The sequence below is a fragment of the Chionomys nivalis genome, chromosome 7, assembly GCF_950005125.1.
Source record: "Chionomys nivalis chromosome 7, mChiNiv1.1, whole genome shotgun sequence".
Lineage (NCBI taxonomy): Eukaryota > Metazoa > Chordata > Mammalia > Rodentia > Cricetidae > Chionomys > Chionomys nivalis.
Genome location: NC_080092.1, coordinates 43,789,295 through 43,815,930, shown reverse-complemented (window position 1 = coordinate 43,815,930; position 26,636 = coordinate 43,789,295). Strand labels below are relative to the sequence as shown.

General features: G+C 43.4%; 2 protein-coding genes across 7 annotated transcripts in view; one reads left to right on the top strand and one right to left on the bottom strand.

The window, feature by feature from the left end:
- The window catches only part of LOC130877011 (RNA-binding protein 4-like), a 16,666-nt gene extending 15,167 nt beyond the window's left edge, over positions 1-1,499 (top strand). The window contains exon 2 of the mRNA XM_057773931.1: positions 1-1,499. This exon is cut by the window's left edge and continues 48 nt beyond it. Coding sequence (XP_057629914.1) covers positions 1-1,099 — 1,099 coding nt within the window. The 3' untranslated portion in view covers positions 1,100-1,499.
- Specc1 (sperm antigen with calponin homology and coiled-coil domains 1) overlaps positions 1-26,636 on the bottom strand; it is a 267,349-nt gene that overhangs the window by 214,655 nt on the left and 26,058 nt on the right. For 2 of the 6 annotated variants that reach the window (XM_057773387.1, XM_057773395.1), the window contains exon 2: positions 3,964-4,048. The exons of 2 other annotated variants lie outside the window; for them this stretch is intronic. The gene's annotated coding sequence lies outside the window, so the exon portion shown is untranslated. Of the gene's footprint in view, positions 1-3,963; positions 4,049-4,157; positions 4,277-26,636 lie in introns of those variants that run through there. 2 more of the 6 variants (XM_057773389.1, XM_057773388.1) reach the window with 2 other exon arrangements.

Here is a 26,636-nt window from a genome sequence, read left to right as displayed (position 1 = left end):
ATTTCCATGTGGCTGTGTGGAAACGGTGAAGCTGTTCATTGGAAATCTTCCCCGGGAGGCCACAGAGCAAGAGATCCGCTCACTCTTCCAGCAGTATGGGAAGGTGCTGGAATGTGACATCATTAAGAACTATGGCTTTGTGCACATAGAGGACAAGACGGCCGCTGAGGATGCCATACACAACCTGCACCGCTACAAGCTGCACGAAGTGAACATCAATGTGGAAGCCAGCAAGAATAAGAGCAAAGCTTCAACCAAGTTACATGTGGGCAACATCAATCCCACTTGTACCAACCAAGAGCTTCGGACCAAGTTTGAGGAGTATGGCCCAGTCATTGAATGTGACATCGTGAAAGATTATGCCTTTGTACACATGGAGCGGGCAGAGGATGCAGTGGAGGCCATCAGAGGCCTTGACAACACAGAGTTTCAAGGCAAACGAATGCACGTGCAGTTGTCCACCAGCCGACTTAGGACTGCGCCCGGGATGGGAGACCAGAGGGGCTGCTATCGGTGCGGGAAAGAGGGGCACTGGTCCAAAGAGTGCCCAGTAGATCGTTCGGGCCGCGTGGCAGACTTGACTGAGCAATATAATGAGCAATACGGAGCAGTGCGTACGCCTTACACCATGAGTTACGGGGATTCCTTGTATTACAACAACACGTACGGAGCGCTCGATGCCTACTACAAGCGCTGCCGTGCTGCCCGCTCCTATGAGGCAGTGGCAGCTGCAGCTGCCTCTGCATATAACTATGCAGAGCAGACTCTGTCCCAGCTGCCACAAGTCCAGAACACAGCCATGACCAGTCACCTCACCTCCACCTCTCTCGATCCCTACAATAGACATCTGTTGCCACCTTCAGGAGCTGCTGCTGCAGCAGCTGCTGCTTGTACTGCAGCTTCTACTTCATATTACGGGCGGGATCGGAGCCCCCTGCGTTGCGCTACAGGCCCAGTCCCCACTGTTGGAGAGGGCTACGGTTACGGGCATGACAGTGAGTTATCCCAAGCTTCAGCAGCCATGCGGAATTCCCTGTACGACGTGGCCCGGTATGAGCGGGAGCAGTATGTGGATCGGGCGCGGTACTCAGCCTTTTAAAGTTTGAGGTGGGATGTGTGTGGGCTGAAATTCCGAGCTGCGGTTGTGCATGAGAATACACCCTTCGTGGTACCCCATCTCCGGGACGTTCTCGGCTCTGTGCATTCAGTCCCTCAGGAACCATGGACCTTAATTTACCTTGTTAAGTTCAGATTTTCTTTTCCTGTTCTCTCTCCTGCTCAATTCCCTGTTCTCCTGTTTATTCTTCTGTAGCTTCCCATTCATGTTCTGTTTTTCCAGCATGCCTCCTATGCAGGAACTGGTAGGGGTTGTGCTGTCTCTTCCCTGCCTCCTGACCTTGCTGAGAATCACTGCTCCTCCAGGTTTTCTTTTTTGGCCCAAAGGCTAGTCCTAGAGATTTGGATCACTTTCCAGTGAAATAAATGGTTTCTCAAATTAGGGTATGTGTGCTTTGAGAAAGTTCTTGTTTGGACTTGTTTCTGGGTTCTTTGTATATTTGTACCCTGAAAAAGGGTGGGGAGTGTTTACAGTTTAAGCTACCTAGCTTTGGGTGAATAACACTGTAGAGGTTTTTACTTTTTTTTTTTTTTTAATAGTAGATAGCACCTTTTGGCACTAAACGGAAGAGGAGTAGTTATACAGAAGAATTCAAGTAGGCATCCTTGTTTCAATGAAGATGTTTCCTGCTGGTCCACTTTGGATTATAACGCCAACTAACTAGTGATTTAGAGCTGTAGATCTTTACTTGCTTTGAGAAAGAATCATTGTGTATACTTGGCAACTTCTGTTAATACTCAGTCAACATACCTCCCTTGACTTATTTCTGGCAAAGAGGTGAAGGTTTGAGGGAAAAGAAAATATTTTAGAAAAATGAAGTTATGACTTCTGCCAGAGTGCATTTTGCTATTCCATTGACTAGTACTATTTTATGGCGCATTTCACCGTTCATATGGTTCTGCCAGAATCAAGAGTCTGCATGAGTAGTTAGTTCCACAAACATCTTATAGCTTGTACTTCATGACTGTAGGTGAGAGGTGTAAAGGGCCAGCAGCTCCTTTGTAAGTCATTGATAAACTTACTATCAGCAGTTAAGACAAGTGTTTGAATGCAGTGAGAAGCCACTGCTTTAGTGTCATGTTTTTATTAAAAACAGTTTGTCTTCTATGTTTCAGCATATATAGGGCCATCTCTCAGAATCATTTACTTGACCAGTATTGAGTTCCTCCTGTTATGCCAGGCATGCTTTCAGTAAAGGGGTCATAATGATGAAGATAAAATGAAATAAAGATGATAAAGGAGCCACTTTTGAAAAAAAAAAAAAAAACAACCATAAGAGCACACACCCTGAAACACTCTCACGCTCGTTTACGAGTAGAAATATTGAGATATTCACGTTGACTCCGAGTATAGGTGAGTCACAGTTTTCGCTAATTTCCAATTGATAACTCTTGTATCGGAGCATAGCTCTGGACCAGGAAGTTAAGACAAGACTTCCCATTTTGACTGCACCATCACCTGTCTGTCTGTCTGCCCGGCTGCCGGACCTTACTGTGCCTCCACCTCCTCACAAGTGAAACAAAGGCCACAAAGCCAGCAGCTTCAGGGGCTACTGTGAGCAATGAATGGATGGAATAGCACTTGCGAAGCCCATGACAGCTTTGCCTGTCCCGGGGGAGAACTCCAAAATATCACTTTTGTCATTTAGCATTTGAAAAATAAAACTGAAAAGAATTTTTTGGTTTTTTTTTTTTTTGGTTTTAAAGGATAGCTCACATGCAAGAGTTTATTTCCAATTCCGGAGTTTTAAATGAAAGCCCAGCGTGGCTCATTTTGTATTCTCCTCTGCCTTGGGGGTTTCTGTCTAGAGGGCACTCGACAGCAACTCGCTTTGCAAAGGGAAGGTCCTAGAAACCAAACCTAGAGTAACTGGAGCCCGGCTACTCTGAAGAGCCCCGTGTGGCACAGGGAGAGTAGAGCCTGGAGCTGCACTGGGAAAGACGGAGCCCCTGGAGGAGAACTCCAGCAGAGGCTGCAGGCTCGCGCCCTCGCCTTTGCAGGTTGACATGTTACAAATGACAATATGAACTCCCTGAGTTACTGAACTAAGTCATTCCAATAAAAGTTAAGAGTCTACCAGAAGAGAAAATCAAAGCGCAAGCTGCATTTCCAGAAAACAGTAGAAACCAAGAATAGAAAGCCAGGCTCCTTTGGAAGATATGCCGGAGTGCCGACAGCCTTCTGCAGGGTCCGGGAAGAGGGTCACAGGAGAAACCACGGAGCGCACAGCTTCCTAGTCTAGCCAGGACTGTTGTGCTGTCATTACTTTGAAATTTGCCACCTTGACTTCAGACCCAAAACAAAGGTTGTCCCAGCTGTCAAGCACTGGATAGACTCTACCCCTCCGCCAGACACAAGGTCACACTCCACATGCTGTTGTCCTCCAAGGGGAAATGGCTCTAGATCCTTCTGTGGGCCAAGAATCTTAGCTTTTCTCCACATGACTTTAGACTTCTGTCCAATAGAACGCACCAAGCAGGCCTGGTCTCCTTACCCACGAGGAGAGCGCTCTGCATCTCTACTGACTAGCACCCAAGGACAAGGTTCCTCGGCAGAATTTTACACAGAAACTTCAGCATGAATCATCCTGACTTTGTACAATTTAAAAAAAAAAATGACTCATAAGAAGACTCTTCCTCCCAAGATAGTATATGAGTTTCAAATGCATTTTCAGCCCCCAAAGCAGACACGCAGGGCTTGCTTCTGTAGTCCACGCACGACAGAAAAATGCAGTGCTGTTGTGTGAGTGGCATCAGGTCCACGGGTGCAGCAGGCCCTCTTCCCCAGACAGCTATCTCCTAAGATTTTCCATCTCAGTCTTAAATAATAAACAGTTTCATACTTACTGCAAAGCCCCCGGCTTCTCGTGCGTCCTGGGAGCTGCTGGCCTCAGTCTGTAAGCCCTCTGCACTATTCTGAGCCAGTTGCTGCCTGGGAGGAAAACCACATTCAGCGAGTACTTGGGCAAGGCCTGCTCAGGAAGCAGGCGGGCTCTACTCCCCACGCCTCTCCCTCCCCTCCCCACAACACACACACTTACAAGTTCACATCTATATGTGATGCAAAATCAAATCTCTCTCTGACTGAGTCCCACGTACTTAATTTAGACTTCTCCAAAATGAAACATGTAAAGATGTCAGCTGGCTAGCAATAAAAGGGAACTTCAACCCACAAGGCGCACAAACACAAACACCCTGAGATACTGAACCAAAAGAAAAAACCAGTCCGACCTCAAGCTCCAACCCCCCCCCCGCCCCTACCCCACCCCACCGCACCCCATGAGGGCTGCTATTTGTAGAGTTCTAGGTTGAGAGGAAGTCGGGAACCAGGAAGCTCTTCAAAGCAGGCTCCCAGGAGCCAACTGAAAGATCTCAGAGGCCTCTTAACCATTGGGCCTTCAGTAATGTGTTGTGATTTCTTTGTTCATTCTAAATAAATAGGTTCCTAATTAATTTTTAATTCAGAAAGTTTCCAAATGATATACCCACCCTCATAAAACCTGGCTTGTGTGCCCCCTGCCTCTATAGGGACTCAGCAAACCCCCGTGCCCACCAGCTGCTGCAACAGGGGCAATGACCGTAGGAAACACATGCAAGAAATTCTGTGATGGTAAACACCAAGAAAACGGCCTGGGAAAAAGAGGCAGAATCCACTATAAAATAGAATGTAAAAGCCAATGACAAGATGGGGCAAACACACACTTACAGCCCTCACTTCAGTTATCTGCAGGCTACGACATCACCACTCAGTGTGAGTGTCCTCCATGGGCTCCCGTGTTTGAGCACATGGTCCCCAGCTAGTAGCGATACTTTGGGATGGTGTGAAACCTTTAGGGCATAGAACCTGACTGGAGTCACTGGAGGTGCATCCTTGGAAGTTCTGCTGGATTCTGGTTCCAGCTGGAGCTCTCTCTAACACTTGGTCCTTACCATATGGAGAAGCAGCTGTGAGCTCCGACTGCACCCACCTTTGGTGAACTGAGACCCTCTCAAACTACGAGCTAAATCAAGGCCTTCCTCCTTGAAGCCATCCTACCAGGCATTTTGTCACAGACATGACAAATAATACAAAGCTGTGTGAACAACTGTGACCTGGATAACCTTGCTTATAAACAACAATAAATAAAATAATTCGAAGTCTATACATTACAGTATGTCCACATCACTCACCCTTACGCAACGGTTAGAAACAATCTTTACCCTCTATCTGCACTGAACGTGTCAGTCTGCTTTCCATCACGGCAAAGTCAAATTAAAAGAGGGAAGGTTTGTCTTAGGTCAGGGCTTCAGAGAAATCAATCTATAGTCTCTTGGAGTCATTGTTTCTGGTCCTGTGTGGTATGGCAGACTGTACATGGCTAAGCCAAGCAACTTGCCTCATGGCAGCTGAGAAAACCAGAAGGGCCAGGGTCAAAATGTATCCTCCAAGAGCAGGATCCCGGAGCCAGTGAGACAGCTCAGCAGGTAAAGGCGCTTGCCTCCCAAGCTTGACAGACACCTGAGGTGGATTCCCCAGAGCACACACAGAGGTGGAAGGAAAGAACCAAAGCCACAGCATTGTCTTCTGATTTCCATCCAATCCAACAGCATTAGCATGTACCCACTCACACATACACAGACACACACATACATTCACACACATACACACAAATATATACACATTCACACATATAAATACATACACATAATATACATGTACTCACAAATACACACATACACATACAAATACATACATACACAGACACATATACACTCACATACACATATAAACACACATAAATACATACACACATAGATACACATACAGATACATACACATTCATATACACCCCCACACAAATACATTTAATAATAATAAATAATTTTAAAAGAAAAGAGAGTGCCTAATTTTCCCAATGAGGATCCACCTCCTATATTTCCACTATCTAAAGCACAAATCAATGAATCCATCCACAAGATCAGAGCATCCATAACCTGATGAAGTCCAAAGAACTCATTTTTGAATACTTCTGCGCGAGAGATGAGGCGTTTGACATCGGAGCTTTTGAGGGTCATTTAGGATGGAAATAATAGAGGCTGGGGACACAGCTCAGTGACTTGGTGGTTTGAAAGAAAATGGCCCCCAATGGGAGTGGCACTATTAGGAGGTGTGGCCTTGTTGGAGTAGGTGTGGCCTTGGAGGAAGTGTGTCACTGTGGAGGTAGGATTTGAGGTGTACATTCAAGCCACACCCAGAGTTTCAGACCACTTCCTGTTGCTTACAAGTAAAGGATTCTCAGCGCCTTCTCCAGCACCATGTCTGCCTGCATGCCACCATGTCGCACCATGATGATAATGGACTGAACCTCTGAACTGTGAGCCACCCCAATTAAATGTCTTTTCTTCATAAATGCTGCCATGGTCAAGGTATTTCTTCACAGCAATAGAGACCTAACTAAGACACCGTGCAATCACAAGGACCTAGGTTCAACCCTTAGTACCTAAAAACGAATCAAAAGAGCAAAACAAACTCTGTAATACAACAAGAGCAAATTAAATCTAGCAACATATATAAATGATGCTATGCCATGACCGAGGATTTATACCAGCAATTTGACTGATATCACAAATGAGAATCAGACACCATAATTCACATTAAAAGAATAAAAAAGAAAACCCACACTACCATTTCAACAAATGCAGAAAAAACACTTGACAAAACCCAAAAGACTTTCATGATTTAAAAAAAATATATAACCACTAGGAATGAAAGGGAATTTCCTCAGCACAACAAAAGGCAACTACAGAATGCCCACAACCAACATTGTATGCAATGTGAAAGTTTAAAATTTTTCTCTTGAGGCCAGAAACAAGGCCAGATTTCTCTGCTCTACTGATTTCTAGTCAACACGTACAGTACAAGGAGGCTTAAGTCAGGGAATTTAGGCAAAAGAAGGAAAGAGAGGGCATCGAGATGATCAGAAAGGTAAAATCATCTCTATTAACATAACAGGACCTTGCAAGATATAGAAGGGGTATCTACGATTTAGAAGGGGTATCCACAATTTAGAAGGGAATATCTATGATTTAGAAGAGGTATCTATGATTTAGAAGTGGGTGTCTATAGCTCAAAGGTAATGAAGGACCCAGCAAGCTCACAAAAAGCAAGATAAGGCCCCAAATTAGAAACACAAATCAATTGTGTTTCTATACGCTTGCAAGAGTAACTGCTGATACATCCAGAAAACAATTCCACTTTCAGCAATAGCTCCTTGGTAAAGTACTTGCCTCAAAAGCATGAGGACCTGAGTCTCACCCCAGAGCCAACCTGCAAATACCAGGCATGCTGGCTAGAGCTTGTAATTCGGGCACCAGAGAGGCAAAGACGGGAGGATCCCTTAGGCTTGCTGGCCAGCTAGTCCAGCCTACCTGGTGAACTCTGGACTAATGAGAGACCCTGTCTCAGAAGACATGACCCACACTCCTGAGGATAAAACCCAAAGTCGTTCTCTGGCTCCCACATTCATGTGTACACACCATACATAAGCATGTGCACTCACTCACACATGAACATTCATATGTGCATACATATTCATGCATTTAAAACGCTAACGTGTTTACAAATAAATAAGCAGAAGATGTGTTCGCTGCTAACTGCAAAGCATCATTGAAAAAGCTAAAAGGATGGGTCAGCAAGACGGCTTAGCATTCAGGGTTATAAAGCTTGCCTAGCCGCATGAGTTCAATTTCCAGAACCCACAAAGAGAACCAATTCCCATGGGTTATCCTCTGGTGTGCATATGCCTACACACATATACTTACTTACATAAAATAAATAAATATTTTTAAAATTAAACTTGAAAAAGTAAGGTAAATAGATAGACGTTGTATGTGTTAGGAGGATCTATGTGAGGTCCAGGCCAGCCTGGTCTACATCAAATTCCAGGATAGCCAGGGCTACATAAAGAGACCCTGTTTTAAAAAAGAATCCAATTATGGCCCCTCTGTTGGAGGCCACAGGGTAGGTCTAAATCTGGGTCCTCCGGGGCTTCTGAGATGGATTCCTGGCTACTTCCCATGGATGAGACAGCTGACACAGGAATGCAGCTGCACCCTGCTTGGGAGGCACGTAAAGGTTGAAGACACTGGCTTTGAAAATGTCCCTGAAGACAGGAGCCTCAGATATGCCCTGAATGGTGAACTTTTCTTTAAAAAAATTATTTATTTTATTTTTATATGTGCATAGGTATTTTGCCTACAAGTGTTTGTGCATCATGTGTGTAGTACCCACAGAGACCAGAAGGGTGCGACAGATCCTCCTGTCCTGGAGTTAGACAGTGGTAATCTGCCTGTACAACACAGAAATGAAACTGTTCCACTACCAGCAGAGTGTCTAAAGTCTGTCTGTGTGGACAGTACGCAATTCCTGCACAGACCTACTCCGTACTGCATCATAGGCACCAGTCAGAAATCATGCTCTAATAAAGGAAAAAAAAGAAAAAGAAGATTTTAAAGTATGAATTACTTGGAAAGTGAATTATATCTTAATTTGAAAGATAATATTAGAAATAGTTTATGATATAGATCAGTGATTATATATTTTTGAAAAATACAGATCATAAATGATAAGAGCCCACATTTATTTTTATTAAGAATGATTCTTAAGAATGACAAAGATGACAGAAGATTTTAAGTTTCTTTATGCTTTTCAAATTTTCTACACTACAGTAAATATTTGCCAATTGGGGGCAGTATAAAATAACATTTATTTATATTATTTTTATCTATAGAATATGACTGTTTTCTTTTTCTCTTTCTTCTTTCTTTCCTTCTTTCTTTTTTTCTTTTAGATTTTTGAGACAGGATTCTCTATTTAGCCCTGACTGTTCTGGAACTCACTATGTAGACCAGGCTGGCCTCAAACTCACAGAGATTCCACCAGCCTCTGCCTACTGTGTGCTGAGATTAAAGGTGTGTGCCACCGTGTCTGACAACTGCTTTCTTTAGAACAACAACAAAAAAAATCTACAAATGACAGATATTGCTTCTTTTATCAAAAACTTCTTCAAGCAAGGCAGTCTGCATGGCCATTTGCATATAAAATAATACAGTAGTAAACAGTGGATACTATCATTTTTATCTGTGTCTTAATCAACAATTAGACTTTTAAGCCCGATATCGGCCACTTGCTAAGAAGACCGACAAGCCTGTGACAGTAGAAACTACACTGGAAGCATGCTGTTGCTCATGTGCCCACAGCATCGGGCGCTATTTGGCAACTCCACGGCTTACACTGCAGAAAGCAAGCCCAGCCAGATGGAGAAAGACTTTCTTAATTGTAGCAGCCGCTGACATCCTCTGCAAGCACTGCAATCATTTTCTGGGTTCCTGAACAAGGGTGAGCAGACTGATTACCATGGCCCTCAGAGGCATCCATGAGCACGGAGGCTGGAGAGCGCCCAGGGGGCCAAGCCAGGACGCACCCCGCAGCTGAAGGAGCCAGGGCGACATTCATGTCTCAGTGAGACACCTGCCAGCTCTCTAGAGAACAAGAATTCCCTATATCCTTGCCCAAACCAACCTTAAAAAATGTTCTGTTTTGCTGCTGGAAAGTAAATTTATCAACCCTAAAAATATCTAGCACAAACTCAAGAAATGAAAGTGATGCCTAATGAGTGAGTGTCAAACAGATGTTGGGCTAATTTTACAAAGACAGTCAGCAAAGGTGTCCCCGAGACTTATTTGTGCCAGCAGAGGGGAATGGAGACGAATCTGGCGATAGGGAACGGCAGGGCACAATCAGAGTGGGGGGGGCGGGGGGCTAAAACCTTCATGAGTTGCTAGGTTCCCTCAATTCAGTATTGGATCCAGTGTTTATTAACAAATGATGGTTAGCGGCCACAACAATCACACTAATGTACTGAATGAAATCTAGAAACTGACAGAATATAGGACGACATTTGTTAGCCAGCCTTCCATTACTATATACTGACATAACCGACTTACAGGAGAAAAAGGTTTGCCCTTGGACACTTCAGCCCATGGTCAGTGGGCCCACAGCTTCCCAACCTGTGACAAGCCAGCGAGGCATGGTTAAATATCACGGAGCCCTGCTACTTCCCTCACAGCCAAAACACAAAGTGGAGGGCATGCTGGGAGACTTCCCGATGGGTCCTGCCTCTGGGTCCCCCTTCCCTCACAGTGTCAGTCTCTCAGCCTTCAACACAAGAGACTTTAGGGGACAGTGAAGGATCCAATTATAGCAACACTGCTCTTCGTGACATCGATAATGTCTACCTACAAACACTTGTTCTACAGAGAGGAACTTGACTTCTCTGTGAACCAAAACATCTCTTCAGATCACTTTAATTTCGTTCTAAAGCATCACATTTCATGGTACAAAATTACAGAGAGACAGCTAATTACAGAGGAAAATGCCCCACAGTGGGCACGGGATGGCTAGTGAAGCCGACATCTTAGGAGCTAGGAGACAAGGCTCATCATGTGGGCAAAGCTCTCTAGAGATACCCGGCTAGAAACAAGAAGTATGTCTGCTGACAAGTCCCAATATGTTGGGAGGTTTGCATTTTTAAAATCACCACTGCAATGCCAGGCGAATTCACACACTGCAAAAGTCACAAGGGGAGAGATGTGTCTGACTCCCATGACAGGCCCTCCTGCTGTCCTCCCACCCAGCAGGGGATACCCCGCTGTGGAATAATCCTTTTGTATACTATAAAAAGTTGTCACTGGAATTGATTTAATAAAAAGCTGACGGGCTGGCAGCCAGAAAGGAAGTATAGGTGGGACAACCAAACTAAGGATGCTGGGATGAAGAAGTGTGTTGTCAGAGGTGACGCCAGCAGATGCAGAGGAAACAAACCATAAGTCACGTGGCAGAGGGTAGATAAAAAATATGGGTTAATTTAAAGTGTAAGAGTTAGCTAGTAACAAGCCTGAGCTATCGGACTTGGAATTAATATAAGCTTCAGTGTGTTTATTTAGGAGCTTCTGGCGAGAAAGAACAATCTACCTCCACCACCCTCTGCTCCTGATACTCCACACCTACCACCTACTCTAAGCTTGTGTCCCAGGCAACATAGATCTTTGGGTTTTTTAATTAGCCAGGAATAGGAAATCAGCTACTTTTTTTGGATTCTAAAACAGATGTTGAACTAATTTGGGGAGAGTACAAACTAGAATGGCCCAGCCTCAGTCATGTGACTGTCTATCACACTGCCTGACTTTCAGACCCAGGAACTGTGATGCCTTCCTCTGCACTCCTCTTGTTTTCCTTACCAAGTCCCATTACCATACTCACTCCAAGCTTGGCTTGTTGGCTCAGGTGGAGTTGAAGCCTCTGGCCCCTCTCTCTTTCCTGGTTCTGGCTCTCTCCTGCTGGTCCCACATACCTCCCAGATGACTCCATCTCGAAGATCACATCCTTCCACCAATAATGCCTTATTTGTGATCCACCAACCTTTTTTATTTGTTTAATTTATTTTAATTTTATTCGGGTCTCCAGGCAGAAGCAAAGGATCAGCCTTCCTCAAGATTCTCTTAACTCTGGGAAAACAGTCCTCTTGCTGTCATGGGTATTTCAAAGTTAGCCTTATCAGTAGAGACAATGGTCTCACCTCGGGGTCTCTGCTCCTGATACCTCACGCCTTGGTTGATTCTGAACTATTTGTGCTTGTCCCTTGATTGGTCAGTTGGCTGTCTCCAACTTATCAACCCCCTGTCTCAGCCTCTTGAGTGCTGGGATTACAGGTGTGATTTATGGTGGTGGTTGGGAGGTTAAGAGGAAGGAAAGAGAATGACCTTAACACTGTCTGTCTCAATCTGTGACAGCTACGCTTGTACCTTTGCTCCCACCTGTCGATGCGCAGAAAGGGATTTCAGAAACCACACAAAGGAACAGAGCTGAGCAAGGACGCAGGCAGAAATTATTAAAGAAACTGAACAAGATTTTCCAAACAGTCTTGGAGATTAACAGAAGTACAGGCTGCTTCAAAAGGATTAACTAGAGATTACCTCTCAAAAATCTAATCAAGGAAGATGAAAAAAAAATACCCAAATTAGAAATAAGAAAGAAGGCATAATTATATACATGGATTTTAAACCAAGCAAAACTGATCATTTTCTATGAAAACACAGATTACCAAAATAAACTCAAGAAGAAGCAAACAGTCCACCAGAAAAAAGGCAAAGGATACAAAAACAAAAAAGTATAATTTGTTACCAAGTATACAGAGACATGCTTAGCCAACAGCCAGCAAGCTTGAGCTAAAACAATAATAAACTTTAAAGTCTGCAGTGTGGGTTAATATTTTAAAAAGAAACAGCGATGTTAAAAAAAATGGGAACTAAGTTAGGCACACCTATAAACCTAGCACTCAGAAGGCTGAGGTATGAGGGACCCCATGGGTTTGGGCCATCTTAGGCTGCATACAGAGTTCCAGATGAGCTTGGGCTACAAAGTAATACCCTGTTTCAAAAAACAAAAGAGAGAGTGAGTGAGAAAGCAAGAGAGTGAGAGAGACAGAGAGACAGAGACATAACACTCTGGTGAGCTTATCTGTGTGGATTTTGGGGTCATTCAGAATGAGAGTGGTAAATAAGATATTTCATATTTCAGTTTCTGTATTTGATTTGTTAAAAATACACATTGTTTTTATTTAAAGGCTGATTCGTGTTAATTTAATATACACCATGTGGTTTGAAAGAAAATGGCTCCCGAAGGGAATGGCACTGTTAGGAGGTATGGCTTTGTTGGAGTACATATGACCTTGTTGGAGAAAGTATGTCACCGTGGGGGTGGGCTTTGAGGTCTCCTATGCTCAAGCTACCTCCAGTGAGACAGTGCACTTACTGTTGCCTCCAGATCAAGATGTAGCACTCTAGGCTCCTACTCCAGCATCATGTCTGCCTGCATGCTGCCATGTCTCACCATGATCACAATGGATTAAACCTCTAAAAACGCAAGCCACCCCAATTAAAAGTTTTCCTTTACATAAGAGCTGTCATGGTCATGGTGTCTCTTCACGTCAATAGAAACCCTAACACACACTCACGCACACACACACACACGCACGCACGCACACACATGGATGTTTTGCCAGCGTATGTGTCTGTGTACCATGTGTATGCCTGGAAGCTGGGTCCCCTGGAACTAGAGCTAAGAACGGCTGTGACCCAGCATGTAGGTGCTGGGGGTGGATACTGGGTCCTCTGGAAGAGCACATAGTGCTCTCAACCACTGAGTTATGTCCCTAGCCTGTATTTCTGAATTTAAAAAAAAAAAAAAAAAAAAAAAAAAAGTGTTTCCATGAGTTGAAACTGAAAAGAATAAAATAAAATAGAACTTTTAAACTCTTGGAAAGGCTTTGATGCCACAGCTGTTACTGTGTGTTCACACTGGAGAACAGGCCCGGAAAGGAGGACATAGAGTGAAAACTGTTTGTGGGTCTGAAATACACTGGGCATAGAAAACAAAAGAGACAGAAAAATAAGTGCAGAGTGAAAGTCACACACAGCTTGTTAGCCTGAGGGTAAAACTACGGCCCTGCTTCAGTGCGCCCAGCACTCTGCAAACCTACTCAGGGTTTGTTGGATACAAGAAAGAAAATGTGACCCAAAACAGGCTCTACGTGTTAGAGAGTGTTCTCTGATCAGTAATAGGGAAGACTTCCAAAAGTATCTGAGGGGGAAAAAAATCTCAGCGCTGGAGAGATGACTCAGTGGTTAAGAATATATACTTCTCTTCCAGAGGACCCAGGTTCAGTTCCCAGCACCCACACTGGGAGGCTCACAATGCCTCTCACACCAGCTCCAAGGGGGATCCAATGCCTCCAGCTTCTGTGAACACCTGGATTTACATGTACACATACACACAAGTATAATTAAAAGAACAAAACCCAGTCCACACAGTCTTGCTAGTGAGGGATCCTGACTGATGACCAACGAGGCTGTTGACTACCAGATAGCAGCTGAAGACCTAAGGATCCCAAGGCGTATCTCTAAAAACTCTTATTCCACTGGAACCATCAGCCAAGTAAAGCCTTCCTTCTATGAGCTGCTCTGCTCACGACATTCTACCACAGCAACAGAACAGGCGCTAACACACTCAGCTATAGAATGAGACTCTGTCCTAATAATTAAGTATAGATAAATAAATAATAAAGGGTATGATGTGAATTTCAGTTCAAAAGAAATAAGTGAAACAAATTTGTTCCTACACATCTCACATATTTAGGTATAAAATTTAATTCACTGGAATCTTGTTATACTCTTTAAGGTTTTTTTCATCACTCTCAAGAATTCCATACATCTGCTAAGTGGTAGCGGACCACACCTTTAATCCCAGCACTCAAATGGCAGAGGCAGTTGTGAATCTCTGAGATTTTGAAGTCATTCTGGTCTACAAAGTGGGTTCCAGGGCAGCCAGGGCCATATCACAGAAAACCCTTGAAAACCAAACCAAAAAATTCATACATATATCTATACAATGAAATAATATCACATGTAATCGCTATGCCCCCCCACAAACCACTTCAAGTACACTCTCAATTTTGTCTCAATTTTATGTAGACATTGCAGTTGTGTCTACACTCTTTTTTGTGTGTCTATTTGGTTTTCTTTATGTGTATGGGTGTTTTGCCTGTGTGTGTGTGTGTGTGCACCATGTAAGAAGCCAGAAGACCAATGTCAGAACTGGAATTATAGACAGTTGTGAACAGTTCATTGTGGTGACTGGAAACTGAGCTCAAATCCTCTGCAAGAGCAGCAAGTGCTTTTAACACCTGAGCCATCTCTACTCTGTATATAACCATTATGTTTGAAGTCATTTATCTAGAGTTGAGCTAAAATGATGTGGTCATAGTATTTATTCACTAGCATTTACATATGGGTCTGTGTCCATGTTTGTTAAAATCCATTGTTTTCAACCCTTAATTTTACAGTACTATATCAATTCAGAAACACTACAGTGTGGTCAGGTGTGGTGCACATGCATTTAATCCCAGCACTCAGGAGGCAGAGGCAAGCAGATCTCTGTGAGCTTGAGGCCAACCTGGTCTACAGAGAATTCCAGGACAGCCAGGGCTATCATACAGAGAAAATCTGACTCAGAGAGAGAAGGGTGGGGAGGGAGGGAGTGGAGGGAGGGAGGGAGGGAGGGAGGGAGGGAGGGAGGGAGGGAGGGAGAGAGAGAGAGAGAGAGAGAGAGAGAGAGAGAGAGAGAGAGAGAGAGAGAGAGGACAGTTCTTACCAGGTATAAAATTATTATTGACTAGACCTCAAATGTGTACCAGGAAGGTTGTGATGGCTATCTTGGTTGTCAATTTGACTGCATCTAGAATCAACTAAAATACAAACCCTTGGACACTCCAGTGAGACATTTTTTTGATCAGATTATCCGAAGCAGGAAGACCCACCCTAAATGTGGTTGGCACTTTCTGATGGTCGACCAGATAACAGGATATGGAAGAAGGAAGCTTTTGCTTTGGGCCTGCTTGCCCTCACTCTCGGGGCAAGTTTGTCTCTCCTGGTGCTGCGGCATTCCTTTGTGGCTCTTAGAACCAACTTCCCCCGTTCCGATGTAGACAGAAGACCAGCAGTTCTCCAGGAATCCTCCACACCTCCAGTGGCAGAATAGCCCTAAGACAGCCAACCTCACAGACTGAGCAACGCCAGATTCTCAGGCTCCCCTTCACGAGACAACCATTGCTAGATTACCGGGACCACATCCTGTATGCCAGCCTACTAAGTCCCTTAAACACACACACACACACACACGCACGCACGCACACACATACGCATGCGCGCACACACACTCATTCTATTGGTTATGTTACTAACTATAACAGCGGTACATCTCTGTGTATCTCCAAGTGACACACCAAAGTACTGGAAGCCACTGAGACAGACACCGGAAGGAGAAAACTCTTATGCTAACATATATTTAAGACATCTCTTCCTTTTGTTTCACCTGGAGAAGAGTGAAGCTGCCCAAAGACATTCTTTTATCAGCTCTACGTAGAAGCTAAAAATGCCCAAATGTGTTCTTTTCCACCATTTTAATCTTCCAGACACATCACTGACCTACACATGTATCTGTCATCTTGCATTCTTGAACTATGACCTTAAAATGAGCATGCAATTGTGTATATCTTACAGAGTGTGTGTAGGCATGTTCCTGCCTCTAAACTGCTTTCCTATGGGAACATGGGTAGAGTCCTCCCACACGTCCTTTATTTGAGAACATTGCTTTGGAAATAACTCCTGTGTTCTCCCTTACCACTGAAGGCAAAAGATTTCTCTTCACTCTTATGTCTTAGCCATGTTTGTAGTATGATAGTAAATATGAAAACTTTGGGGCTTCCAGGTAAGAGGGCAGCCTAAACACTGCCTCGTTGTGACCTGCTGAAAAAGAATCAGAATGAGAAAAAAGCAAACTCTGCTCCAAAGAGCCTTGGGAATTGGATGATATTGACTGCACAAGAGATGGGTACCTAGAAAAAGATCAGAGACACACCAAAAGAAGCAAAGCCCAGCACAGCTCCAGTCACACAGTTCCCCGGGGGGGGGGGGGAGCAGAAACCTCACCCACCCAGTCAGGAGACCCTGGTCAGAAGAGATGGGTATGTCTCTCCTCAGGACAAATCCACAGCCCTCATAAGCCTCAAACCCAATTGCAGGTTTTGGTGAAAGAGTGATTCTCTAAGGGCAGACTCAAGCCAAATTGATGGATCCTCCTGGCAGCACCAGGGCCGGGCCACAGGTCGGATCTTGTGCAGGAAGAAATTTAGTGGGATCAGCGCAATTCACTGGGACTGAAAAAAAAACAGGTTTGTCAGTCATATGCAACAGTTACCTACTGATGCACAACAAATCGCTTAAAACAAAATATACATTGTCTCACAGTTTCTGTGGGTCAGAATCCTGGGAGAGGCTTTGCTGGCTGGGTCAAGTTCAGAGTTTCCCAGGATGTTATATTCGGGGGCCTTATCTGGAGCTGAGGATCAATCCAAGTTCACATACCAATAGATGGTACTAGCTATTGGGAGATCCTGGTCTCAGCTGTCATAGTTGAGTTTAATGTCAACTCGCTATAAATTAGAATCATCTGAATAGGAATCCTCAATTAAAGAATTGTCCTTTTTGCCCTAATTAATATGGGGAGACCCACCCAAGTGTAGGTGGTAGTCCAGATCAAGAAGGACCAAAGAGGAAGGTGACCTCTTTTGCTTACTTGACCTTTCCTTTCTCATTCTTTCAATGACAGAAGAAGGCTCGCACTATTAGCTGAGAACCAGTGGCTCTCCGGAAGCCCTCCAGGCTTTCAGCTGCCAGACTGGGACTACTGAGCTACCCAGGTCCACAGACTAAGCCATTAGCAGGCTCTTAGCAGCCAGGAAAACCTCCCCATAGGGTTGCTAAGATGACATCTGTCATCCTGAGGGGCACTGCACTTCCCAGAGACAATAATCTAGAAGAGCAGAGGAAGCCACAAAACCATAATGGCCAAGTGCCTAACATTTTCCTCTACCGCTTTCTATTTTCTTTTAGATTTCTTTACTTTTATTTTCTGCATGTGGGTATTATGCGTGCATGCATATAAGTGTACTAGGTGACCTTCTAAACCTACTGAAGTTTTCTCTAACACCAAGCTTGGTATAAATGTAGCACTTCTCTGCTATGCATAACTGCAACAAAATCTGGCCAGCAAGATGTGAACATCAAACTATGATGGCTCATGGAAATGAAGATGCTGATGCCAGCAGTTCCCCATCTTAGCAGTTACCATGGAGACAAGTGGCATCAACAGCTGTTTAAAGGAGCTGCCTTTGAAATATCACATCTCATTAGCCACATGACATTAAACATATAGAGATCATGAAGTTATTTAAAATTTTTAATGAATAAAGTGATTAAGCTAGCAATAGTATAATTAAAAATTAATAAAGTAACTATTAAGATCTAACACTTTTTCTGGTTTTTTTCCTTGTGTGGTCACATCTAACTATTTTTAGGAACAATATTCAGTCTTTACACTTATTTGTAGGAGACGTGAGAGGGTACATCCATGCCACTGTGCAAGTGTGGAGGAAGAGGAGTTAGTTCTCCTCCGTCATGTGAGTCTGGGGGTCAAAATCAGATCAGGTGGTCAGGCATGGCGGCAGGTGCCTGCAACCACTGAGCCATCTCTCTGACCTTCGTGTTGCATTCCTTTTTTTTTTTTTTAGTTTTATTTATTTATTATGTATACAGTGTTCTGCTTGCATGTGTGCCTGCAAGCCAGAAGAGAACACCAGATCTCATTATAGATGGTTGTGAGCCACCATGTGGTTGCCAGGAATTGAACTCAGGATCTCTGGAAGGGTGGCCAGTGTTCTTAATCTCTGAGTCATCTCTCCAGCCCCCCACATTGAATTGGTAACAAACTACTATGAGCTACCTATGATTGTTCCCCTCTGCGCGATTGAGATCCAAGAGGTTAGCAATCTGCTAAGGGCCACACAGCTTGCATGTAGATAACCTGCGATCAGGGGCTCTTAGATAAGTAAGATCCATCCCTTTTATTTCTCCCCAGGCTCTCTTGATGATAACGTGTGATGCTGAGTGAAGTTGATTATTAACTATATCAAACCCTTACTAGACTTGACCCAAGGCACTCCAATGTCACACCCACAATGCTTTGCTTCTCCACAGCACTGATTACAGCCTGAGATTATAGTTCAGAGAGAACACGCCCCCCCCATCTGCCATGCTCTCCAGCACACATCAGTCAGTACCTAGAACACTGCCTCCCATGGGGCAGGTATCAGTTAATATTTGCTGAGTTAAAGGAAAAGAAATATCAAAAGAGGAAAAGCACTGAACAAGTGTTCATATAAACACCACAGTCTAAAATAAAGAAGCTGACAAGCCCAAGATGGAACTTCAAAAGTAAGTAAATGTGGCCAGGCATGGTGGTGCACCCCGTTAATCCCAGCACTCCTGAAGCAGAGGCAAGCAAATCTCTGTGGGTTCAAGGTCAGCCTGGTCTACATAATGACGCCCTGTCTCAAAAACCAAAGCAAAACAGAAATAACCTAGTGCTTTGGAGCACGATGTGCTTGTTTTCCCACGCATCCATTCACGAGCTCTCCAGACGAGCAGTTAGCAGAGATGCAGGACTGCAGGGATGACCACGTCCTTCCACGGCCCTCAAGTCTTCTGCCATCCTGTTCATGCTCATATGCCAGTTTAAAGTTTTGTATAATTCTTTTCTAGAGAATATTCATGGTTGCTTATTTAACCAAAGGAGGGTGTTTGGCAAGGTGAAGCTACCAGATGTGAGCCAAAGTTGGGCCAGTTAATGTCAGAATTTGCAGAACAACAGCCATGCTGATTTCCTCTGTCAGTCTCACCTGCAATCCCCTGTCCCATGCCACTGTAGAAGTAGGGCAGGAGTGCTGTAGGAAATCCTACAGCCAGTAGGCTTTAAGTTACCGGCCCACTCGAGTGTGGCCTCTTATACTATAAATGCCGATGTAAAGCATGCGTTCCCTCTCTTCCGGCTGCTGGATTCGGTTCCTGTTCCCTGTTTGTGCAGAGGACTGTAATCTGCGAGTCTACCCCTAAATAAATAACCCTTTATGATACTCAATTCTGACCTAGTGTGGGATTTCTTTTTAGCGTCCATCTTCACAAGAGAATGTACGCTAGACAAGCAAGAATACTTACTTCTGTCAGCACAGTTGACTCAACACAGGTAAGTGTCCCAACGGGTCCTAACAATCAGTAGCAGACTACTCAAGAGAAGAATCTAGAACATCTCACCATGAATATACTACTAAAACCTCCCAACATGGTTTTTCTTCAAAGTAAGTTTATTTTAAGCCTAGGGTAGAGTGTAGCTCAGTGGTAAAGTATTCACCTTTAATCCCAGTACTGAGGAGGCAGAGGCAGGTGGATCTCTGTGAGTTCGAGGCCAGCCTGGTGTACAGAGTGAGTTCCAGGACACCCAAAGTTACACAGAGAAAACCTGTTCTGAAAAACAAAAAACAAACAAATAAATGAAAGCTGACATTCCAGAAGCAGCAGTGAGTGGTGCAGAGAGAACAGACCCCCAGAAGAAGGAAGGCCATGCCTCCTCCTCAGTGCTCCTTCCATCAAGCTGATTCAAGCAGTACCAGACACTGGAAAAGAAAAAAGAAAGCACAGAAGTAACAGGACAGCAGAGATGGAGAGTGGAGAGAGTCTATTCAATGAAAACCCGAGAAGCACAAACACAGTCGAATGACCACAGTGGGATGAACAAGGGTGGCTTCCCCACCTCCGGACTGAGGACTGATTCCCTCTGTGTAAGCAGCACCAACAAACACAAAGGAAATAACACAATAATCTGCAGGAAAATGTGCAGATTTGGCAAACGGACAAGTCACAGAAAACACAAATGGCTCTTCAACACACACTATCTTCAACTCACTTTTAATATGGCCTATCAGATTATCACGTTGCTCTACCCAGCAGATGGCAAAGAGGCCGACAGTTGGCTACACCATGCTCAGTTTGGTGATGGTGCAAGGAAGCTCCCCTCTCATGCCATGCTAGCAGCGTGTATGGCACGGGGCCGATGCTGGGCTCTGGCCGTTATCTGTGAAGTGTGCAGCACCTCTACCCTCGACACGGCAGTCCCACCCATCTGTTCCCTCTTCCCAGCAAAATGAATGAAGGGTTCACAAACAGGACAGAAGATGAACTTCTTTTCCTGAGTTATTTTTGAACATGCAGAATTTACAAACTATAATTTTATGATATGTCTTGCAATTTTTATAAAAGAACTTAAAAAAAAAAAAACAACTAGCAGGAAACAGGGTCTCACCATGTAGCCCAGGCCAGTCTTGAACTTAATGAATCTCCTGCCTGAGCCTCCAGAGTAGTTGGGATTATAAGCCTGTGCCCACAGCACCCGGCAAATAAAAGCATTTAACTACTCTCCCTACTGTCCAGACAATACAAAGGAGAATCACTATTAAGGGGAGAATGGCCTCCAGTCTATCAACAGATTAGATCTCCAAGGACAAGACGAAATCGACAAGCTGGGAGCCAGTTCCCTAAATCCTCAGCAGGTTACAGATTTCTCTAAACAAGGACAGGCAAGAAACATTGTGTTCTGTGTCCCCCCATCTCCTACTGAAAAAAAAAAAGTTAAAACAGAATAACTACGTGAGGTGGTCTGAATAAGAATGACCTCATGGGTTCATATATTTGAACACTTAGTCATCAGGGAATGGCACTACTTGAGAAGGATTAGGAGGTGTAGCCTCATTGGAGTAGATGAGGTCTTATTAGAGGAAGTGTATCGCTGGGAATGGGCTTTGAGTTTTAAAAGCCCAAGTCAGGCCCACTGTCAGTCTCTCTCTCAACCTTCACATCAGGATGTAGAACTCTCAGCTACTTCTCCATCACCACACTTGCCTGCCGCCATGCTCCCCGCCATGATGATAATGGACTAAACCTCAGAAACTGCAAGCAAGCTCCCAATAAAATGCTTTCTTTTGTAAGAGCTGCCCTGGGTGTGCTGTCTCTTCACAGCAGCAGAACACTAAGACACTAAGGGCTGGAGAGATGACTCCTTTAGTAAAAAGGGCCTGACATCAGTCACCAGCAGGCACATAAAAGCCAGGGATAACCTCAAACATTTGTAACCCCAGTGCTCGGGGTGAGGTGCAAGTGAGACATACTGACCCCTGTTGCTCAGTTTTGCTGAACTGGTGAGCTCCAGATTCAATAAGAGACTGTGTTTCAAAAAATAAGGAGCAGGGGCAGGAAAAATGGCTCAGCAATTAAGAGTACTTGCCACTGGTACAGCGGGCCCAGATTCAGTTCCCAGCACCAACACAGTGGCTTACTACCACCCATACATAACTCTAGTTCCAGGAAATACAGCACCGTCTTCGAGCCTCTGCAGGAGCCACATGTAGTAACAGACATTCATATAGGCAAAACACTCATACATATAAAATGTGAACAAGTCTTAAAATTATAAATAAACAATAAAGTGGACAGCAGCCAAAGTGATACCTAATGCCATCTGGCCTCCAGATGCTTGCACACACATGTACACACACTATTTCACACACACATACAAGTACATATAACGCACATACACACAAAGAAGAAAGACAGAAGAGCTAAGAGACAGAGATAGAGGACAGTAGCACCATCACGTCACCAGGAGAGAAACTTTAAAAAGGAACACTCAATTATTTATGTACAGCTCTGACAGGTATGACAGAGAGGAAGACTCAGTGCTTAGCGAAGGGACAAAAGAGAGCTATAGTGTGATGGTCTGAGGCGAGGAATTCTCAACATGTTAACCTGTTAAGGGAACATCCCCAAATATCCTAATATCATCTAAATAGCCCTAATCCCTAAGTATCCTCTCCGTGATCCTCCTGGAGCACTCCCGCTGCCAGGGCACACATATGGCCAGACGCAGACACAGTGATGTGTGCAGCGGTGGTGTTTATAATGGCAACAAAAGGAGAAATGGGTGTTCTTCAATAGGACACTGGCAAATGAGAAACGAACAAGAGAATTCAATCATCAAAAGCAGGCAGAGTCAGGTGTGGTGGTTCATGCCTCTAATCCCAGCACTTGGGAGCAGAGGCAGGCAGATCTTTGAGAGTTCCAGAGCTATGAAGAGAAACCCTGTCTCAAAAAAAAAAAAGAAAAGAAAAAGAAATGAAAACCGGCCAGAGCTTGGCATCTCAGCTAAGGACTAAGAAAGGGGGACTGAGCCTTAGCAGTATGTAGCCAGCCAGAGGCACGTTGTGAGGGTCTGACTCAGAAAGTCAGAAAGAGAGAGGAAAAGTCCAGCATGTGTGAGGCCCTGCATCTGATCACCAGTAATACAGTATTTTTATGTGTTAATTTTTTGTTTTGTTTGTTTGTTCATTTGTTTTGAGATAGGTCTCACTATGCAGCTCTGGCTGTCCACATACTGACCCCAAAACTTATGATTATGCAGTTTTTCTATAAAAAGAATTCTAGAGCATGCACAAAAAGAGACCTGAAAGAAGAGAAATAATGGGCTAATGAGATAGCCCAGTAGGTAAAGGCACTTGTTACCCAGCCAGAGGACGTGAGTTCAATCCTCAGAGTCTACATAGAGGAAGGAAAGAAACAACTCCACAAGCTCTCCTCCAACCTCTGCACACGTGCTGTGACATGAATGTGTACCCACAGACACATACAGAAGCAATAAATAAATAAATGTAAAAAAAAGAATAAAAACAAAACAGAGAAATATGGGGAGGAGTTTGTGATTTTTACCCAAAAGCGAGAATTACTTTCTTTTTCTCTTGAAACAGGGTCTTCCCTAGACAGCTTTCAAGTTTCTAGGCCTAAATGATCCTCCTGCCTCAATCTCCCAAGTCACTTCAAATTAGAGGTGAAATCACCATTCCTTGCAAAGAAATACATTTTGTGGACAGAGGGTGCTGGGATGGACATGGAGCCCAGGTTCTTGCAATAGCCTCCCCAGCACTCTGACCTCATCCCTCTGAGAGTTACTTCTCTTTTTGTTTGTGTTTTGTTTTGTTTTCTGTTGCTTTTTTGAGACAGGGTTTCTCTCTATGTAGCACTGGCAGTCCTGGAACTTGCTTTGTAGACCAGGCTAGCCTCAAACTCACAGATATTCGCCTTCCTCTGCCTCTCAAGTGTTGGGATTAAAGATATATGCCACCTTGCCTAGCTCCTTTTTTGTTATTTTAAGCCAATATGTAAAAAAAAAAAAAACAAAGGTGTACATATTAATGGTGTACCATGCAACATTCCACCTGTCGAAACGGTGAAGGGTCTCACCATAGCTCACTATGTCTTGGAATGGTTTGTTTGGGATACTATCACACTCTCGCAAGAGAAAAATGCAGAAAAGAAACTGAATGAGAGATTTTCTTGGAATCATAAAGCAGCAAGAGAAAAACCACAGGTCTCTAGTGAGGAGGCTAAATGCCATTTCTTACCATGCATCACTAAGGTGAGCCAAAGGCTTTGAAAGCCGCCCTAACAAGCATGCAAAACACAGACAAGAATTATGGGTTAATTTAAGTTGTAAGAGCTAGTTAATAATAAACCTAAGCTAATAGGCCAAAAAGTTTATAATTGCTATAAGCCTCTGTATATTTCTTTGGGACTGAATGACTGCAGGACCGGGCGGGACAGAAATTCCATTTACAATCCAGCATCCAAAACAGTTTCTAGGTTGCTGACAGTGATGACCCAGCCTCACAGAATACTACAGCCTAGTAGAGTTAACAATTATCTTAAAGTTTTCAGAGTTCCCCAAAGATTACCAGCACTCCCCTAATCTGCAGGAAGTAGTCTAGAAAATTATGCCCACATTCCCCCAAAATGGGTTATGGATATTTATTATCATTTAAGGGGGAGTTAGTTACAAGTTGTTATGGATAATGGTCAGGAAAAAAGCTAAAGAAAGGATATTAGACTCAAGGATCTCTTTCTGAAAAGAAAAAGGGGGATACAATAATGATAGAGTAAAAGGGTAGATTATTGAATCTACTTTAATTCAAAAAACAACTATTAGTCTTAAATATTTTACATTGGCATGGATTTTAGTTTACTGATACAAAAAGTTAAAGTTAATTTTATACTATATGTATATTTCTACTCTTATTTAAGGTATTGTGTTTCTATAGCTCATTTAAAAATGTAATGTATAATTAAGAAATACAGACTAATAATCGCTCATAACTATCAAACTTATAGTCATGTTAATTAGGTTTTCAAGGACTTACAGAGATATATTTCAGATAGACAGGTAATCTTCAAACACTTCAAAGACCTATAGAATATGGCATTTAAAAGGTTTAATAACCTAAGGCTTTTTATGACAGTGAGACACATCTGCTCCTGGCAGCATCAATCTACTTCAACAAAGATAATGGGCATCGAAAAAAATTTCATGTGGAGTTTCTTGCCTTTATGGCAAAAGCTAGCCATGTGGGCGAAGAAACTGCCCTTGCCTCAATTGCTGACAGTTACATTCCAAACTAGACTAGCAGGACACAAAAAAAGCGACTGATGAACTAGATAGTCATAGGGGTTTTTTTTTAGTTATGATAAAAGATAAATTTATTTATGTGTATGCATGCATTATATGCGTGTATTATGTGTGCATGTGTATGTGTGTGGACATGTGTGTGTGGATGTGTGTGTACATATATGCATATGTATGTACACATGCACACATACTTATGCCTGTGCCAGAGTGTCCAGTAGATATCAGTGAACAACTTCTAACATTGAGTTCTCTCCCTCCACCATGTGGGATCAGGGGATTGAACTCAGGCTGTAAGGTTTTGCAGTAAGGACCTTTATCCACTGAGCCACTGAAATTACCAGCCCTTGAATTACTACTTAAATTCAATTTTTAAAATGCCCACTCTTTTCTCTCAGATATTTAAAGTTTAAAACCATTGCTTTCTAAAAGGAATCAGGGCTCACTTGTAGGGGCCGAACCAATATAACATATGCAAAAAAAGAAAAAAAAAATCATTGACATCTTGGGGTATACTGAAACCACTGACATCTTGGGATGTCCTGAAATCACTGACATCTTGGGGTATACTGAAATCACTGACATCTTGGGGTGTCCTGGGAGGAAGGAAATCATCAAAGATTTAGAGTGGTAACACTGGATGAACTTGGTAGTTAAACTGAAGCAACTTGAGACAATCTCAACAAAATAAATACAATGATGATAAATTACAAAACATTGTCTAAATACATACTGATAATAACAAAAGAATAAAAGTTCAGGAGGGGATGTCTTACCTACAGAATACTTGTTGACAAATGTAAAGAAAAAATAGAATTAGGAAGAAATAATCACCATTTTGCAACCTTAACATAGTTGCTAAGACATGCTAAATCCACTGAAGGATAGTTGTGGAAAGGCACACTCATGTACTATCAAAGTTTCGCCCCACAGATGAAGTTACCAACTGTACAGGGGAAGCCACGGTCAAGTGATCCTCTGCATCATTGGGCCGCCTGTCATTCTGGGCTTCCAGGCATGATGAAGACAGATATGAATCACTCCTGAAACCTCTTGCCAGTTCAGAACACTGAGAGGGGAGATGTGGGGCATTCATTCTACTGAAAAACTTGCCTGGCCTCTTAAAGAAAAATTCATTCATTCTCAAACTATCCAGCTTTCAAAGGACAAAAGTATATGCCAAGGTCCAGAAAGATCCAGACTGAGGGAGAGCGACAATCAATAAACAGCAACACTGAGAACAGAGCTAAGGGCATCTGACAGATTCTAAAGCCACAGATGAGGCGTGGTGATGCACACCTCTAATCCCAGCACTTTGGAAGCAGGGGGATATCTTTGAGTGAGTTCCACCCCAGGAAAAGCTTCATGGTGAGACTCTGTATCCAAAAAAAAAGGCCTCATAGTTACAAATGTAACTCAAACAAACAAAAAAGAGTCTGAGCAAAGAAATGGAAGGCATGTATTTTAA